The sequence below is a fragment of the Syzygium oleosum genome, unplaced genomic scaffold, assembly GCF_021117445.2.
Source record: "Syzygium oleosum isolate NSW1041296 unplaced genomic scaffold, Sole_v2.1 Sole_v2.02, whole genome shotgun sequence".
Taxonomy (NCBI): Eukaryota; Viridiplantae; Streptophyta; class Magnoliopsida; order Myrtales; family Myrtaceae; genus Syzygium; species Syzygium oleosum.
This window is the reverse complement of record NW_026607486.1, coordinates 15,723,569-15,743,430: the sequence shown is the minus strand read 5'-3', so window position 1 is coordinate 15,743,430 and position 19,862 is coordinate 15,723,569. Positions and strand designations below refer to the sequence as shown.

General features: G+C 41.9%; 1 protein-coding gene and 1 pseudogene across 6 annotated transcripts; both read right to left on the bottom strand.

Moving 5' to 3' along the window:
- Positions 1-464: 464 nt before the first annotated feature.
- Positions 465-18,184, bottom strand: LOC115665367 (LEAF RUST 10 DISEASE-RESISTANCE LOCUS RECEPTOR-LIKE PROTEIN KINASE-like 2.7). Of its 6 annotated transcripts, none has more exons than XM_056308438.1 (3): positions 17,274-18,144; positions 1,773-1,808; positions 465-1,626 (listed from the first exon to the last, which is right to left on the bottom strand). In XM_056308438.1, the coding sequence occupies exons 1-3, from the start codon at positions 18,031-18,033 to the stop codon at positions 491-493; spliced, it is 1,932 nt and encodes a 643-aa protein (XP_056164413.1). In that variant the 5' UTR covers positions 18,034-18,144; the 3' UTR covers positions 465-490. The 6 variants fall into 6 exon arrangements, with proteins under 6 accessions (XP_056164413.1, XP_056164412.1, XP_030443105.2 ...); XM_056308437.1 differs by lacking the exon at positions 17,274-18,144 and adding an exon at positions 7,140-8,151; XM_030587245.2 differs by lacking the exons at positions 465-1,626; positions 1,773-1,808 and adding exons at positions 15,120-16,386; positions 16,536-16,571 and having other exon boundaries at positions 17,274-18,184.
- On the bottom strand, positions 9,239-11,258 carry LOC115666095 (pentatricopeptide repeat-containing protein At3g29230-like; annotated as a pseudogene).
- Positions 18,185-19,862: the final 1,678 nt, after the last annotated feature.

The following is a 19,862-nucleotide window of genomic DNA, read 5'->3' as shown; positions in this document are numbered from 1 at the left end:
ACGAACGGAACCTTAATATAACTTTGTTTATTACATTCTTTTTTTTCAAAAAAAGGAAATCAGCGCTCAAATTTGACGCGGGATAATTCTACCAAGCAATATGCGAGGACCATTTAGGAGCTTGCATCGTTGACGAGTACTTCAGGATCACTAATTCAGCATAGATAACAAGGAATTTCTAAGACATTGAGCTCAATATTAATTACGAAAAAAGTCGGTACGTTTACAATTGTAACATTCGTTCTTCGCTAGCTCCCTAGAATAATTTATAATAAACTCTTTATATAAAACGACATATGTCTCAAAAACGCTTGATGAGAATGGACAAGGCCCACCCGATTCAGCCCACATGGTTTTTCTGTTACAAACAGTATCGGTCTCGTATAATTGACATTGAATTAATCCCGACTGGAGTCATTACTCTTTTGGAGAGACACACTTTCACCTAGACAAGCTGGGAGAGATCTCAAAAGAAGTATCTCATATAAATTTATGCAGTTGTTGTAGTAACACCAAATTGTAGCAGCGAACACTCGTCTGTAGTAGCTGCGACGAATCTCGATGAGGGGGTCGACAAGGTTGGTTTGGGGGGAATTTGCAAGGCCTCAACACTTCCTTTCAGCATCTCCACCACTTGAGTCATCGATGGTCGAGCTCTCGGATCAATCTGAATGCACCACAAGCTGATTATGATCATTTTCTTCGCGATTCCTTCGTCTTCCTCGTTCATGATACCACGCAACCCGAGTTCTTCCTGAAGTTCAAGGCGCCTGTGAATCCAATGAGGAAAATATATTTCGCTGGTACGGTCCATCCCAACTTCAACGTTTTTTCTCCCGCCGACCATTTCCAGAACCATCATGCCGTAACTATAGACATCCGATTTGTGAGAAACCCCTCCGATGTTCCTTATGACCAATTCCGGAGCAATGTAGCCTGCAGTGCCGCGTGCACCCAACATCGACACGATACTCTCTTCTCTAGGACATATTTTGGCAAGACCAAAGTCGGAAATCTTCGGACAATAATTCTGATCGAGAAGAATGTTGTGAGGCTTTATATCGAAATGCAAGATCCTGGCATTACAACCTCGATGCAGGTACTCTAGCCCTTGTGCTATGCCTAGGGAGATGTTGTATAATATCTCCCAACTCAATTGCAGATTTGCCTCTGAAGTGTTGCTTTTGAATATGAACTTTTCCAATGATCCATTCGGCATGAACTCATAAACTAAAGCTCTTTTGCTTCCCTCAAAGCAAAAGCCCAGAAGGCTGACAACATTGACATGAGAAGTCCTGCTTATGCTCGCAACTTCATTGACAAATTCTTCGCCATCGCCTTTCAGTTTCTTTAGAAGCTTCACGGCCACAAGTTGACCATCACGAAGATTGCCTTTGTATACATAACCATAACCTCCTTGACCCAACTTTTCCCGGAAAGAATTGGTCATCCTCTTGATATCTTTGTAGGTATATCTCCTTGAAGAGAACAGTCCCTCAATTTTCTGTGCGGTTGAAGAATGTTCTTTCTTTCCCATCATCAAATCCATATGTTTTCGTATCATCGACTTCTTCCTAATGGAATAGACTACAAGAATGACAATCGCAATTCCAACTCCTGATGCAGCTGATTAGAGAAAAGAAAAAGATTCGCGAGCAACAACTTCAGTTCATCATTCTAATCTAAGGTCCTAATGTTGGAAAAGCAAAACTTGTCGAGGTTTCTGCGCAGTGAATTAGTATATGAAACAAAGAGTAGGTTTAATGGAGTACCTATAGCGACTTTCATCACCAAATCGCCTTGTTGCGCTGTTACAAAGGAACAAATCCTCGTCAGGTAAATCTCCCAATCAAAACTATTATGAAACCAGTAGGAATGCTTTTTACAACAGCAGGAATTCTTTTCACAACAGTCAGAGAGGACGCCATACATACAAGATTGCAAACTTAGGGATCATATTTTGATCCATACTCATTACGGTGACTCTTATTCCCCGTCTTTAAAATGACTAATTTAGTACTGGTGCTAAAGAATGAAAACTGTTGAAATTAAGGGAGTGAACTAACAACGTTGACTTTGAAGAACAAATTGCCAAAATACAAGAAGTTTGAGGATTAAAATGATAATATACAGTTAAAAAAGAAAGAAGATAAAAGAAAACGAGGTTTTGTGTCAAGACATCAAACTAGCAATGGTAATAGTAGGTGATGTGGCCTTCAAATTATTAAGAATATGGAGGAAATGGTCATGGCATTTTCTAGTTCCAAGTTTCTCTTGACTTGATAACCGTTTGCTCGAGTCCTGCTCAGAACTTTCAAGGAGCCTTAATGTTTTGCTCGGCCACTTTCGAGGAAAAATGCATGGGAAGCAACATACTTCTGACTGTCACTGTTGTTGAAAAATTGCCTTCTACAGGTGAGAGACCGACCGATGATGAGTTATACTTAGCAGTCGGAGTGTTAAGAAAGGGTTTATTTTTCAAATACTCCTTAGCTATCTATGCCATTTCATCATACTCCTGCTAAGATAATTATAGAGAGCTCAAGAACCTCCAGTAGTGTCAGACTGCTTAGCTCAAGAGGAATTTTGCGTGTCATACTGTTGTCATTTTGGTGCCGTATGGCTCAAGGTACTCGGTTCACACATGACTTAAGGTTCAACAGACTTATGGGTCCTTCAAAGATTTTTCCCTAATCAACCAAGGAAAGATACCCTGATGCAACAACAAAAAATTTCGACAATGGACAGAGACTCTGTTGATCCAACATTCAAGAACAATCCGCTATGCGGTAAGCTTGTGACGCCCCTGAAATTTTATGATTTAGGGATGTAGCAAATTCTAGGGAGAAAGGGGAGTGCATTCGACTCGACCACACAATCCGCTGAATCTGATCAACATTTCATGAAGAGAACAGTGCATTATGCGCAGACAGAGTGAAGAGGAAATACGGCAACCAGGAACACAATACCATGCATGAGGCCGGTCAGGGCAGTAACACTGGTAATGGTAGATCCCATAATCAAACCCGCACTTGCTGCCGCTCTCCTCACGCGCTGCAATCGCTTGCCGTCCAATTCAACACGAACCCACTTCTCAACGCCTCCTCTATCTCTGCCCTCTCTATCCACTTGGCCGCCACCGGCACCTCCACCAAAGTCTGGCACTCTTTTGCCGCATCAGTCACTTCTTGATCCTTGCCATCCCCATATATCCCCAACAGCACCCCGCCTTCGCCTTCTTCGCCAGAACAGCTGATCCTGTAGTTCAGAAGCTCGTCAGCGCGGGGAGTGATGTTGCAGTTGTATAACAGAGAGAGAGTGTCGGTAACGTTCAGGCTCAACTGGAACAGAGTCGACGGGAGGGTCACACTCTTGAGAGAACAAGGCGCGCAGGAAGAGAAGGCGGCTGAGTTGTCGTCGGGGAGGGCGGCATTGGAGATACGGAGAGACTGGTTCTCGTAGAAGACATCGCGGACGACATAGTCGTCACCGGAGAGCGTGATGACCGGGTGGTCGTTGGGGCAGGACAGGTCGAAGCCTGGGAAGCCACAGTAGGAGGGCTGCCGGTCGTGGACGTAGAACGGGAAACCGATGTTGAGGCCGCCGCAGGTGACGGGGAGGCTGCAGTTTCCGAAGTGGAAGTCGATGAGGGAGAGAGACTCTCTGGGTGATAAGGAGAGAAAGAAGAGCAACAGCAGTAAGAGGTCTGTGTTGGTTGGGAGAGGAGAGGGAGGAGGCGTGAGGGCGGTTCTGATTCTGGTTCTGGTCATTGTGGATCGATGGGGTGGTGGAGATTTGTCGAAGATGGTGATATCATGCGTAGAGAGAGAGAGAGAGAGAGAGAGAGAGAGAGAGAGAGATAAGTGTTAGAGGTTCTTGGATGGGGGGGGGGGGGGGGGGGTGTTGTCTGATAAGTTTGACTTGGAGATTTTCTCGAGTTTGAGAGCTTTGATTATTCTGACAAAACTGGAAGAGTATGTGGTGTTCTACATATCAACCTCATATCAGATCGTAGACTGTTGAAATTCAGGAAATGCACATGAAATTCAACTTCGTCAAGTTAACCCATCCGAAACCTTCCACGTCCCAAAGTCGCCATCGTTGCAAGTTGGAGGAGGAGAAAGTTGAATGCTTTCGTTAAGTATGAATAGTGAACTGAAATGGGAAGTCCTCGGACACATTTGTCTCTTCCACTTTGTACCTGAGTTTCACTGTGCCTCTCCAGTTTGATTTCTGGCATCCTCTGCCACAATCTCTACATAGCCAGGGAAGCCGCAGTAAGAGGGCTGTTGGTCTAGGATGGAGAATGGGAAGGTGATATTGTGGCCACCACAGGTTCTGGGGATGCTGCTGTTTTGGGAGTGCTTGTTCATCGCACAGACCGAAATCTTAGCCGAGAAGGCCACAGAGAGGAGTGCTAATATGAGGTTTCTGAATGGAGGGAGAGGCGGCATGATCAGTGAGATAATGCTGCCTCTGTTCACCTTGAATTTGTGCGTGTTGATAGCTAAGAGACTGCTGGATGATGGAATTAATGTGGAGGGTGTAGATGACAGAGAGAGATCATGTGGGAAGTGGTACAATAACGCTAGGCGGTTTGACAGAACATGACTACGGCTCCAAAACGTCATCTACAAGTACTCATAAACTTGGACCATGGACCAATTTAAATCCGAAAGCATACCCTTTCACCATATTTAAGTGGGGAGTCCGCACAATTGAATGGGTCGACCAACACTTCATTTTTTCGTATTGAAGGCTGGCGATTGACTTGGAAAGTGAAGTCTTCTCTTCTGGTTCTGTATAGCCAGAAGACGAATTCTACTATTCTCTCGTGATGTATTTTTTTTTTTGGTCACTATTCTCTCATGATGTTAGTACGCGTTCTTTTTAGCTGTTTCTAAGAAATTACAGGACTGTCGAAGAATGTGAAGGAAAGAGGGAGAGGTGAATTCACCTGAGAGGACGAGACATATATGCCCTCTAAATAGTCTGTTAGTACAATATTCTCATTAGTAGGGGTGAGCATGATCCGAGTGAACGGTTCCCACCATGGAACCGAAAACTGCCCACTAAGGATGAGTTCTGAAAATTTGAAACTGGAAATCGCCTGTTGGTTCCATGGATCCACTCGAGAACCGAACTGCACCGGTCTGGTTCTTTGGTGGGTTCATGGAACTGGTCCCATCAAGCTTCACGCAAATGGAGGTGACCGAAAGCGAGAGAGAAGGGCAATAAACGGCCGGGCGCGGCTATGAGTCGATGAAAGTTGAGAGTCAAGGCCGTGAGTCGATGGGTATTGAGCTTGAGAGTCGAGACCATAAGTGAGAGATAGAAAAACGATTCGGCCAAGGTGAAAGTAAGACGAGACAAGCACTCAATTGATGGGTGTTGAGCTTCAAATTAAGGATTTTAAGGTTGTCATTTTTCTTAAATTTTTTCCTTTTTTTTTGTTGAAATTTTTTTTTTCAAATTATATATATTACCGGTCCGGTCCAAGTGGGTGGGTGGGTAGTTCCACGCCTAAAATCGGGACCTGACCGTTACTCACCGGTTTTAATAAATTAGAACCGGAAACCGGAAACCGGACCGGTCCCCACGGAAGACGTCGGACCAGTCTAGGCGGTTCTCAGTTCCTTTGTACACCCCTACTCACTAGTGAATTCCCTCTTGGATTCAGACCCAAAAAAAAAAAAATTCCCCCTTGGATATTATAATTTGCCCATGTTATATATAAAAAATTTGTATAGTCATCAGAAAAAACCATAAGGTTCAAGTTATGCACGAAAGTCCAACAATTCCCCAGGCGTGTATATCAGCAAGGTTTTCATAAACTTCAGCATCGAATGTGATACGATCCACAAGCAAACAAACAAACAATAGAGACACATCAGTCTGGCCAAAGCAAAAAGGACAGAACTATCGACCATTACAGTTCAGTTCAGTTTAGCAATTGGCCTAGGTTGGAATTTCAAAAGCAATAATAAAGAAACAAAAGGAAACAAAGACAGATAGGGAACAACCTTTAATATTGATGTTTATGTATATCTAGCTCAGAAGTTGTTGATGGAGGTTCTGTTTAAAGTCTTCCCTCTGGAAGTCTAAGGAAGACTGGCTTATTATGAATGTCATGTAATGATATGACGACATTCATATACGATGTATAGATCTTTTATGGCTTCCTTGATCTATCATAAATTCCTACCGATCAACTGAATATCACTTAACATAAAACATCTCATGAGTAAATAGATATTCCCTAATGTTGCATATCTTATGGAGAATTGCAGAACTAAGCTTAATGAAGTGTGTTAAGCAACAGTGTTAACCACAACTGTAAGCTGATGCGAGACAAGCACGAGCAAACTCACGTGCATAAAGCTTTTCACTTTACATTTTCCTCCCTGGCCTATGCATGGAAAATTCAGTAATCATCTATAATCCTCAACGCATCGCTACATCTCACATTGGAATTGGCTAACGCAAACAGTGACACTCTTAAAATTTCACTATTTACTGAGCAGAGCACATGATTAATGCAGGGTTGAGATCCACAGAAGCGTCTGCGGCGAGACAATGTATCTGTGATCTGAAGATGCTGTACCGTAGTTCTTCAGCTTTGAAGCGAGGAAGAAAATGACGTTGCTATGAATTCATTTAACTACTAAAACTACAAAAGCAACTGTGCAGACTATGTTTGGTTTGCTGAAAATGATTAGTTAAACACCATTTATAGTTTGAGACCAAAAAAAATAAAGACCATTTATGTTTAAAGAGAATATGTATGCTTAAAATTAGGAAAATGAATTCCTTAATCTAAAAAGGAAAAAACATTTGCCTTAAAAATGATTTCCACAGAATGCATTTTCCTTTATCATAAAGTTTTTCTCAAAACAAACATACCTAAAACCACAAAAGGATTGTCCAAAAGCTATATAAATAAGAAAGTAATGGCTTGGTGAAGGTAGCCAAGGTGGGAAAAAGGAACTGCGAATAGAAAACCAAGGGAAGCCAAAAAGATCTTCCTCTTCCTTTGAAGTCCTTATCAAGTTTGGAGAGCATGGCGAGGAAATTCACCGAAAAGCACATGGGAGAATTTAAACTGTTGCTATTACAGGGAATTAACCGAAAAGTGTTACCTCTTTTGCAAGTACGCCGATAAGCTTTACCAGAACAGGAGCACTGAAAACTTCCATCCGGTTCCCTGCATTTGCCTCCACTTTCTTTGCATTTAACACAACTCTCCCAGGAGGTTAAATTCCATTTCAGTCTAATCCCGTCCTTCAGCTTGTCCTCAGAGTCAACATTTTCTAGTCTGTCCTTTCTGTCCAATTCAACAGGTACAATAACATGACTCTGGCACACTGACAGATTAAGATATAGGACTTCTTGTATGTCTACTATAAGAGCGACATAAGAGCGGTTGGCGCCACCGGAGGGGCAAGTCGAGTGAGGATTTAGATAATCAACATTTGGGAAGCTGCTGCAATAATGGAGAAATGCTAGGTATGAAGGCCTCTCATTGGATTTGAGAGAGGAGGGCGGTTCAAATCTGGAAACATGAGTATCAGATTCACCGGACGGTTTGGGAGAATGTTCAATTGGAGCGAAACAAGCATTGCCAGTTCTCTCAAGCTCCGAGCTCGACCTAAGAGTTTGATTATCATAATCGACAACATACTCCCCAAAACTAGGTTTTAGGTTAAACACTGGCTTCTCAAGACACTCGCTTTGAAAATCAGGACATGGTTTAGTGTCGTTCCAGAAGTAACAATCTTTGATGACGTCACCGCACTTACCACCCTCGCAAAGTCCATCTTTCAACCACTCTGATGCAACCCAGTCTTCCAAAGAGATAACCGTCAAAATGCTAATGACAAGGCGAAGAAGCAAAAGCTTGGAACTCATGGAGCTTTCGACACCCATTTTCAGGAATTTTAGAGGGAACAATAGAAGCACAAAGAACAGACAGAAACAGGAGAGCTTTTGTGGCATATAGCGGAGACACAAGGGGCTTCAGTGGCTCAAACTAAAGATCGCATTTATATGAATGTCTCCTTGAATCTTTCTCACGTAAACACGCCAATTGACCGGGTCAATTGAGCGTAGAGGACCCGAAAGAGCAAACGCGGTGGCCTCAGAGCCACAACGATTTCAATGTGATTCGTCTTCGACCCTGGAATTCTTTGAAGGTCCAGTACTATGATTTGAGTTCATGGCTGGCGATTGACTTAAAAAGTGAAGTCTTCTCCTCACATTTGGTTCCGACTAGGTAGAAGACAAACCAGAAAAGAGGTCTCCCATTCTATCACATTATCGGAGAAGAATTGGCACACAGACACTGATAGCAATCACGTAGCGTCACAGCCCACGAGGACTCCGAACAAATCAAATCTTGATTTTCATCTCTCATTTTCATTTTAGAATTTTATCATATGACGTTTTCTTCCTCTATTGGTGGAACGAAGGCAGCCATCGTCCCTGTATTATCAGAAAATAAGCAACCATGATCCTGAACTTTTTTCTGGCCATTTGGATCTCTAACATGTTTATTGATCAAATTAGTTCATATGTTAAATATGCATACGAAATGCTGTCGGAGACTGCCACATTAGCGCTCCCTGAACAAACTAGTGGTATCATGAATTTACTTTCATGTTGATTGGGTTAAAATATTAAAAAATGGCATAACCTCAAGCCCTAATGGAGAGAGAGACAGATAGTTGTGAACCCCAAAAGATAAAGATAGATCACCAGGGCTGCGTGATCCTTGGTGAGATGGAACTGGCCAAGGTTGCACGACCCTAGCGATGTGTCACCTAGCCATCGCCACACCAAGCGCAAGTGATGGGGGCTAGCGACCCTCTTGAGTGTGTCTATTTGTTTTTATTTTTTTTTGTAGCAATTTGTGTTTTCTCTGAGTATTCTCTCAGATGCAGTCAGCCACACAATAACCACCATCAGCCGCTAGTCCACTCTTTCACTTTTTTATCAATTTTTGCCATACTGTGTTTTTAGAAATGTTAATTCTGTTTTCTATTTGTCAAAATTTTTTTTAAAAGCCCCGTGGAATGACAAAATCTACATTTAATGGAAAAAAAATTATCACATCAGCATTTTCATTACATTTTAATTGAAAGGATCAATTGACTAAGAAAAAAGTTTAAAGACCTGTGCCTTTTTCTCTTAAAAAAAAATAAGAAACGCATGTATATATGGCTGAGAAGATAACCATTAAATTTTCTCTTAAGTATATGTCACGGACGATCTCTCTTCCTTCCTTAAAATCGAAATAATCATACCTGTATCAAACGCCTCACAGTAAAAGAAAGCGACTTGATATAAGACGGTAAATTGGATAGACGTTTGTCTAGATGTGCCTCTTCTTCTATAAGTTCACTGCTCAAACACGGTCAAGTCAGATGCATGCCCAGATGACCTCGATAGTTTTATCAAACCGTCCAGGGCTTCATACATCTCATCACTATTAGGATGCCTCTCATCCAGGGAATAGAACTCAACAATATCATCATTGACCTCAATCAAGCTACATCCAGGAAGTTTTCTACGCCCAGTATCTTTCATTGCAGCTTTCAATCTGGCCACATCCTTCCACTTTCCAATGTCCCCGTATATATTTGAAAGCATAACATAATTGGCCGGATTTCCAGGTTCAAGTTCACTCAACCGATGGAGGGCTATTTCGGCCAAGTCAACATTCTTATGTAGCCGACAGGCTCCGAGCAAGGTAGCCCAAATTACAGCATCTGCTTTCATGGGCATCTGGTCCACAAATTCAACAGCCTGGATCAAAAGACCAGCTCGAGCAAGCAAATCAACCATACAACCATAATGCTCCATTTGAGGCACTAGAGAGTAATCATCAATCATGGACTGAAAGTATGAGAAACCATCTGCAACCATTCCCATATGCGTGCAGGCACACAACACGCCTACGAACGTGATTCCATCTGGTTTTACTCCAGCACGTTTCATCTGCTGGAACAAACTTAAGGCGTCAGCCCCACAGCCATGGATTGCCAAACCATTTATTATGGTATTCCAAGAGATCAAGTCCTTTGCGCACAAATTGACGAACACATTAAGGGCATTCTCTACAGTCCCGCATTTCGCATACATGTCAATCAGAGCATTGACAACATATGTATTCCCACCATATCCGTAGCTCTCGGCATAAACATGTACCCACTTACCCAAATCAAGAGCTCCTAGTCTAGCACACGCAGACAAAACAGTCACAAGAGTGGCATCATTTGGGCTCACAGTGCCATCAATCAACATTCTCTTGAAAGTGGCCAAGACTTGCAAGAAATTACCACCATGGGCGTATCCTCCAATCAAGCCATTCCATGAGAAAATATTCCGTTCAGGCATCTCGTCAAACATCACTTCACAAGCATCGAGATCCCCGTTATTAGCAAAACCATTTAACATAGTGTTCCACGACATGACATCCCGGTTGGGCATGACATCGAAGAGCTTCCGTGCAGCCACCATGTCCCCAGTTTCAATGTAACCAGAGATCATGGTGTTCCATAACACTATGTCACGTTCAGGAGCCAAGTCGAACAGACGCCTCGCTGAAACTACATCTCCACACAAGAGGTATCCATTCACCATCGAAGTCCATGCAACGACATTCCTCTCAATCATCTCACCAAAGGCCTTGTAAGCAGGACCAGCTTCTCCCCCGCTCGAGTACATTTCAATCAGGGTGGTACCCACAAAAGGATTTTCTTTAAAACCGGACTTGATCACGAAACAATGCACTTCCTGGCCTTCGGTCAAAGCATTGATCTTGCCACAGGATTTGAGCACAACGGGGAAAGTGAAGCAATTGGGCATCACGCCCATGCTCCTCATTCGACTGAACAAAACAACGACCTCCCTGTTCAATTAATTTTGAGAATACCCCCTGAGCACGGCGTTCCAGTGAGAAACATTCGGGTCGAGAATCCGGTCGAACACGTGATGGGCATACCCCATTTCCTTGAGCTGAGCACAAGCCGCGATGATTTTCGGGGCAACATAGTGGTTCCGTTCGAGGCCATGGCAGACCACCTGGGCGTGGATTTGATGAAGTCGCTTCTTGGTCCTACATGACTGCAACAGGGCGATGAACTGTTCTTCCAACAGACGTTGAGGGAGCTTGTGCGCAAAATCTGAAAGTATCGTCGCTATCTTCGGCGCAATGGCCCCGGTCTGTGGTCGATGCGAAAAGGGGTCCTGCTCGAGCTTCCTCACGCGAATAGATTCAGAAACTCCAGATGCAGCAAGTCGAATCGCTTCCTCCACTGGATACTCCCGAAGCAGGAAAATCGCTCGTCAGGCTGCGTTTTGCAATCCGGAAGAGAACTGATTCGAAACGAACACTAAACTTGATGTTACCAGGAGCACGGTGGAACGAACGATAGTCTAATGTTTCTTACGTCGGGATTCAATAATTTGCGGGAAAATTTCAAGCGCAACTTTCGACCGAATCACTTTGATTGTCCACGGGCCAATAAGAACAGGACCAAAAGTGAAATCTCCCCAGACTATAGGGGATTAAATATGTAATTTCCCTCAAATTTTTTTTTTAAGAGTTAATATCACGAAAAGCCTCAAATTAGTACACATAACAAATTTATCCCAAACTAACTTTTTGAGCAACAAAAATCCCAAACTGATATATTTGTAATAAATTTATTAAATTTTACTGTTAAATTGATTTGTTAAATGACAAGCGGCAGTTGACGGATGTACTAGTTTTGGGTTTTACCCTCCGTTTGTCACAGGCATACTAGTTTGTGATTTTTTTTTGTATTAATCCAATTTAACGGAAACTAACGGAGGATAAATTTGTCACAAATGTACCGATTTGAGGTTTTTTGTGGTAAAAAAATTAGTTTTGGGTAAATTGTCACGTATGTACTGGTTTGGAACTTTTCGTGGTATTAATCCCTCTTTTTTTAACCAATAAAGCAAAGACATTTGTTGATTTTTCAATGGTGAAGTACAATTAAAATATTTAAAAAGTGTAATCAAATTCTAAAATTAGCTAAATTGATATAATCAAGTTTGTCCGCTAATTTTGTCAAATTTAGCTAATGAAAATTGCTGAGTTGTCAAATTAGCTAAATCCCAAACTATATGACCTTTTCTATTATTAAGAATCGTGTGGCGTCAGATGCGGCTTTTTTCTTCTTTTCTTTCTTTTCTTCATTTCCACGCTTGTCCCGCCTTATTGCTGTTTGTTGAGGAAATTATCAAAAAAGTCTTAAATCTATTGTAATCGTGCCAATTTAATCATAAAATCTTTTTTTTTTCGCCAATTGAGTCCTAAATATTTTGCATTTGTGCCAATTCAATACATTCGGTCAATTTTGGCCGGAAATCGCTAATATGAACGCCAGCCATCCTACGTGGCGCGGCCAGCACTAAAGTGGCCATTTTTAAATAATATTTAAATAATTTTCGAATGTTTTATTTATTCTTTTCGTTTTTTCTTTTCCAACGACTTGCCAAAGGTAAGTGCGGCGAGATCGACCACGCGAGCCACTGGCAAGGTCAAGTCTTGCCAGTGGCTGGCGAGGGCGAGGCTTGCCATCGCTAGGCGAGTTCTTTGGTTGTTGCGTTGGAGAAGATTCATGAACGAGTTCTTTGATAGTCTATCTTTCTGCATTGTCAAGGATTCAAGCTCTGCCTTTTCACATAATGTGTTTCTGGACTCAATTGGCAAGATTAAAATGTTGATGACTAAAATGGCAAAAATGCAATAGGTTTAAGACTTTTTTGGCAATTTATCCTCATTGGACTAGGTCATTAAAGGATCCACCAGCTTCTATTTGTTTCCTTCTTTCTTGAAGCACACACCTATAGGCTCCATTTATTTCTCGGAAAATGAATGATTTAGATTATATGTCCTAAAAATGATCACGTGTATCTCTTAAAATAATTAGGCAATGAAAAATTTTACATTATCAACAGCAAATTACGTATAAATATTTTTGTGAACGATTAAAATATTTTTAATTCATTCATTTTTGTAAGCGATTGTTTTGAGGAAAATATTATCTAAATTATTCATAACAGATTTAATTCCACTTTCTAATCTTTAAGATTGTACACCCTCATCAATGCTCATCTCACTCGTCAAACTTTGGTTCTTGTAATGATCCTTCACTATTTTCATTGCACAACCTAGCTCTCTCCCTCTCCTCCGTGATCTCGACGGTTTCCGAGAGATACTTCACGTGGTTTCAGCGGGGAAAAATGGGTCGGGGTCGAACTCGAACCGTGGCCCTGTTCAGGTTTTGATGGTTACAGCGGAGATTGGCATTGGTAGTGGTTCGGGGCCGCCTGCCCGTTCGCAGCGTGGCGAAGGTGTTCCGACATCTCGTGCAGCAAGGTTGTGCCGCCGGAGCGGTGAATTGCCTTTACTGTAGAGCTACAGTCTTTGGAGTATCAGATGAACAGGGTTGAGTCCGACTCTTCTGTAATGCGACATTGCACGACCCTGATGGACGACGAATGCAACTGCTTGACAATACAACAGATAATGCAACTTACGAGTACGTAAAATTTTGCCGAACGCAATTTTCGAATGGCCATCGAGATTTCATTAAAATCTCATCTGCACTCACTTGAGACCGAACAGAAATATGCAACGCGAATCGCGAAGATAAGATCGAGATGGAGTCTAAGGGAATGAGTGGGAAGAACGAGTTGATCTGCCACTCGGAACGCCGGCCCTCGTCACGGTGCATAGGCAAAACTTTGCGATCCGCATGTTGCATATCATATCACTCGGGTATTGTTTCCAGCGTGGGACGCCAAGCCTTCCTGAGCATCAGCGACCTGAACCGCAGCCCCGTGAAAACCAGCCTCGGCGAACCCGGTCCAGCAATCAGGCCGCCTAGACTGCCCGCATGGAAAGGAAACGCCTCCTCCCCACCACTTCCATTTCCTCTGGCGCCTCCTCTTTTGTCATGGTCTCTTTCCAGACTTGGCGGCGGCGACACGAGCAGGTCATTCAGAGTGCGTCCGCTCGCGCTCTTCTTGCTGCCCGATTCGGGCTCGACCGAGTCAACCCGCCACAGAAAATAACTTCTAGGAAAACATTTTTCGGATTTTCCGACTTTCGTTTCATGGAAAATAAACTAGTCATAGAAAATATTTTCCACCGATGGAAAAAAAACTCTTTCAAAAGTGAGGAAAATATTTTCCGCCTTTTCTTTTGCCTCACTTTCTTTCACATAACACATTTTACTTTTACTTTTATATTTTTATTTTATTTTATTTTTATATTTTTAAAAAACTAATTTTTAATGATTTTTTATTTTTTATTTTTTCTCATCTTTTTTTTCCTTTTCTTTCTTTTTGTTTTCTTCTTCCTTGGCCGGTCACCGGCTGTTGCCCTGGCGACCGACCACAAGTGAGGCCGACGAGGCCTTGGGTGAGTGAGGCCAAGCCTCACCTATGGCCAACAACTGACGGAAGAAGAAAGAAATAAAAAAAAAGAAAATAAAGAAAATAAAAGAAATATTAAAAAATAAAATAATTAAAATTTCGACTTTGATTTTTTTGAAAATACTAAAATAAAAAATATTGAAATGAGTGCAATGAGGATTTTCCATACCGAACAACGGAAAATATTTTCCAGTTTATTTTCAAGTCTTAGCCGAATACCGGAAGATATTGTCATTTTCCTTGATATGACTTTGTTTTCCAAAAGCGTTGCATTTTCTGTGAAATGAACGGAGCCTTAATATGACTTTGTTTATTACATTCTTCTTCTTTTTTCAAAAAATGGAAATCAGCAATCAAATTTGGCGCGGGAGAATTCTACCAAGCAATATGCGAGGACCATTTAGGAGCTTGCATCGTTGACAAGTACTTCGGGATCACTGATTTAAGCATAGATAACAAGGAATTTCTGAGACATTGAGCTCGACATTAATTCCGAAAAAAGTCGGTACGTTTACAATTGTAACATTCGTTCTTCGCTAGCTCCCTAGAATAATTTATAATAAACTCTTTATATAAAACGACATATGTCTCAAAAACGCTTGATGAGAATGGACAAGGCCCACCCGATTCAGCCCACATGGTTTTTCTGTTACAAACAGTATCGGTCTCGTATAATTGACATTGAATTAATCCCGACTGGAGTCATTACTCTTTTGGAGAGACACACTTTCACCAAGACAAGCTGGGAGAGATCTCAAAAGAAGTATCTCATATAAATTTATGCAGTTGCTGTAGTAACACCAAATTGTAGCAGCGAACTCCCCTCTGTAGTAGCTGTCAGGGATCTCGATGAGGGGGAAGACAAGGTTGGTTTGGGGGGAATTTGCAAGGCCTCAACACTTCCTCTCAGCATCTCCACGACTTGAGTCATCGATGGTCGAGCTCTCGGATCAATCTGAATGCACCACAAGCTGATTATGATCATCTTCTTCGTGATTCCTTCGTCTTCCTCATTCGTGATATCATGCAACCCGAGTTCTTCCTGAAGTTCAAGGCGTTCGTGAATCCAATGAGGAAAATATATTTCGCTAGTACGGTCCACCCCAACTTCAACGTTTTTTCTCACGCCGACTATTTTCAGAACCATCATGCCGTAACTGTAGACATCCGATTTGTGAGAAACCCCTCCGATGTTCCTTATCACCAATTCCGGAGCAATGTAGCCTGCAGTGCCGCGTGCACCCAACATCGACACAATACTCTCTTCTCTAGGACATATTTTGGCAAGACCGAAGTCGGAAATCTTCGGACAATAATTACAATCGAGAAGAATATTGTGAGGCTTTATATCGAAATGCAAGATCCTGGCATTACAGCCTTGATGCAGGTACTCTAGCCCTCGTGCTATGCCTAGCGAGATGCTGTATAATGTCTCCCAACTCAATTGCTTATTTGCCTCTAAAGTGTTGCTTTTGAATACGAACTTTTCCAGTGATCCATTCGGCATGAACTCATAAACTAAAGCTCTTTTGCTTCCCTCAAAGCAAAAGCCTAGAAGGCTGACAACATTGACATGAGAAGTCCTGCTAATGCTAGCAACTTCATTGATAAATTCTTCTCCATCGCCTTTCAGTTTCTTTAAAAGCTTCACGGCCACAAATTGACCGTCTTGAAGCTTGCCTTTGTACACACGACCATAAGCTCCTTGACCCAACTTTTCCTGGAAAGAATTGGTCATCCTCTTGATATCTTTGTAGGTATATCTCCTCGAAAAGATCAGTCCCTCGATTTGCTGTGCGGCCGCAGAATGTTCTTTCTTTCCCATCATCAAAGCAATACGTTTTCTTATCAGCGGTTTCTCCCTAAAGGAATAGACTCCAAGAATGAAAACTGCAATTCCAACTCCTGATGCAGCTGATTAGAGAAAAGCAAAAGATTCGAGTGCAACAATTTCAGTCCGTCATTTACTAATCCAAGGTCCTAATAATGGAAAAGCAAAATTTAATTAAGGTTTCCGAGCAGTGAATTTGTGTATGAGACAAAGAGTAGGTTTAATGGAGTACCTATTGTGACTTTCATCACCAAATCGCCTTGTTTGGCTGTTACAAAGGACACAAATCCTTGTCAGAGAACTCTCCCAATCAAAACTATGACAAAACCAGGAGAGGACATTATGCATATAAGATCGAAAAACGCAGGGATCATAATTAGATCCATATTCATCTGAGTGACTCTTATTTCATCTTTTTTAAAATGACTAGTTCAATACTTGTACTAAAGAATTAACTTAGAGGGAAAATAAAATAAATTTAGGGATTGAATTAGAACGCAGACTTTGGCGAACAAATTGACAAAATACAAGAAGTTCAAGGATTAAAATTATAGTATACGTTTAAACAAGATGGAAGAAAACAGGCTAAGGAAATGATAAAAGGAATAAATCCAATCTTGGTGCCGTATGGCTTAAGGTACCTTGGTTCGCACATGAGTTAAGGTTCTACTGACTATGGGTCCTTCAGAGATTTTTCCCTAATCAACCAAGGAAAGATATCCTCATGCAACGATAGAAAATTTCGACAAATGGACAGATACTGTGTTGTTCCGACCCTCAAGAAAATTCTGCTACGCAATGAGCTTGTGGAGCCCCTGACTATTTATGATTCAGAGGTAACTCGTAGCACATTCAAGGTAGAAAGGTAAGTACACTCGACTCGACCCACACAATCCTATGATTTTAATCGATGTTTCATAAAGAGGAGTGTATTATGCGCAGACACGGAGTGAAGAAGAAATAAGCCTACCACGAACACAAACCGAAGCATAAGCCCCGTCAGGACAGTAACACCTGAAGCGCTCGAGATTGAATCCGCATTTGCCACCACTCTCCTCGCACGCGCTACAATGGGGCGCTGTCCAATTCAGCACGAAGCCACTCCTCAGCACCTCCTCTATCTCTCCCCTCCGCCCTCTCCACTCTGCCGCCACCAGCGCCTTTACCGCTGACTGGCACTTGGTTGACGCCTCCACCACTTCCCTATCTTCGTCATCTCCATAAATCGCTAGAACAACACTCTCCTGGCCTTCTTTTCCAGCACAAGTAATCCTTGACCCAAGAAGGTAATCCGCATGGCTAGAAATGTTGCAGTTGTAGAGGAGAAAGAGAGGGGCGGTGATGTTCGGATCAATTTGGAACTGAGTCGATGGAAGGGTCAAGTTCTTGAGATCAGGCGTGCAGGAGAAGGTCGAATTATTCGAGACAGCGGAGTTGGAGATGCGGACAGACTGGTTCTTGTAAAAGATATCATGGATGACGTAGTCATTGCCTGAGACATTGAGGATTGGAGTGTTGTCGATGCAAGCTAATTCGAAGCCAGGGAAGCCACAGTAAGAGGATTGTTGGTGTAGGATGGAGAATGGGAAGGTGATGCTGTGGCCACCACAGGTTCTGGGGATGCTGCAGTTTTGGAAGTGCTTGTTCATCGCACAGACCGAAATCTTAGCCGAGAAGGCTACAGAGAGGAGTACTAATATGAGGTTTCTGAGTGGAGGAAGAGGCGGCATGATCAGTGAGATGATGCTGCCTCTGTTCACCGTGAATTTGTGCGTGTTGATAGCTTAGAGATGGCTTGAGGATGGAATTATTGTGGAGGGTGTAGATAAGAGAAAAAGATCATGTGGCAAGTGGTACAGTAACACTGGGCGGTATGACAGAACACGACGCTGGGCGCTACGTCACGTCACTCTCCGTTTGCTGCTACCGCCACTCTCCGTTCGTTTCCCGGAAAATATAACGCTTCTAAAAAACATTTTTTAGGAAGCCATTTTCTAGGAAAATGACACGATTTTTCAGTGTTCGGCTGAAATCTAAAAAAAACTCGAAAAACGTTTTTTGCTGTTTGGTATGGAAAATCAAATCCTCCATACACTACTTATAATGATTTTTTTATTTTTTAGAGTTGATTTTTAATTTTTTTTAATTTTTTTTATCTTCTTCTCCAGCCGATCGCCGGCCACGGCGAAGGCCGGCAACTGTCCATAGGCGAGCTCACCAACCTCTGGCGATGCTCGAGCGTCGCCGATCTAGTGAGGCTCGAGCGGTGCCTGTGGCCGGCTGGAGAAGAAGGTAAAAAAAAAGAAAAGAAAAGAGAAAAATAAAAAATAAAAAGATAAAGAAAAGATAAAAAAGAAAAAAGTAATTGAAAATTAGAATTTTTGGAAAAAGAAAATTAAAATAATTCAAATGAATTGTGAAAGAAGGAGGGGGAAAATATTTTCCTCTTTTCGAAAAGAGGAAAATATTTTCCACACTTTTGAAGGTGTTTTCTCCGTTGAAAGAAAATATTTTTCATGATTGATTTATTTTTCGTGAAACGAACGCTGGAAAACGTTTTCTTGAAAGTCCGTTTTACGGAGACATTATTGGACGATCTAACGTGTCATTGAATACAAGTAATCATAAACTAAGACCATGGACCATTTAAATCCAAAAGCTTTTCCTTTCACCATACGTAACTGGGGGAGTCCACGCAATTGAATGGGTCAACCAACACTTCATTTTTTCATGTTGAAGGCTGGCGATTGACTTGAAAAGTGAAGTCTTCTCTTCTAGCGATTAACACTTCATGTTAGTACGCATTCTTTGAGCTGTTTCTAAGAAATTACAGGACAATCGGAGAACGTGAAGGAAAGAGAGGGAGAGGTGAATTCACCTGAGAGGTCCAGGCATATATGCCCTCTAAATGGTCTGTTAGTACAATATTCTCACCAGTGAATTCCCTCTTGGATATTATAATTTGACCAAGTTATATATATAAAATTTGTATAGTCATCAGAAAAAACCATAAGGTTCAATTATGCACGAAAGTCCAACGATTCCCCAGTCACGTATATCAGCTAGGTTTTCATAAACTTTAGCATCGAATGTGATATGATCCACAAGCAAACAAATAAACTGTTAAATATGTCTCGAGTTTGAGCCCGTTGAACGAAACCCGACCCAAGATTTATTAAAGGAAAGTCCGAAATTGATTATATATGGACGTTTGCCGCGGAAATATAGAATGCTCGTTTGGCATTGGAATAGAAAAGCAGAAAGAAAGAAAATATTCTTTCCTATTTCCTATTGAAGTCACGGACCAAAGTTTCCTACTTGGATTATGCGTGTATATTTTATATATATTAGTTAAGGTCAAGAATGGAAAGTGTATTTTTCAAAAGGTTTCCTTTTCCGTGTTGGACTTCTGATCCAAGAGGAAAAGGTTGACCGAGTAGACCCACGAATAAATATGGGCTGTTCTTCCTTTCTTTCGTTGGAACAGAGGGTGTGTTATGGCTGCCACGAGAAGAAAAGTCTTGAAGCGCCGCGGTTGACATGAAGATATTCTAAGCGA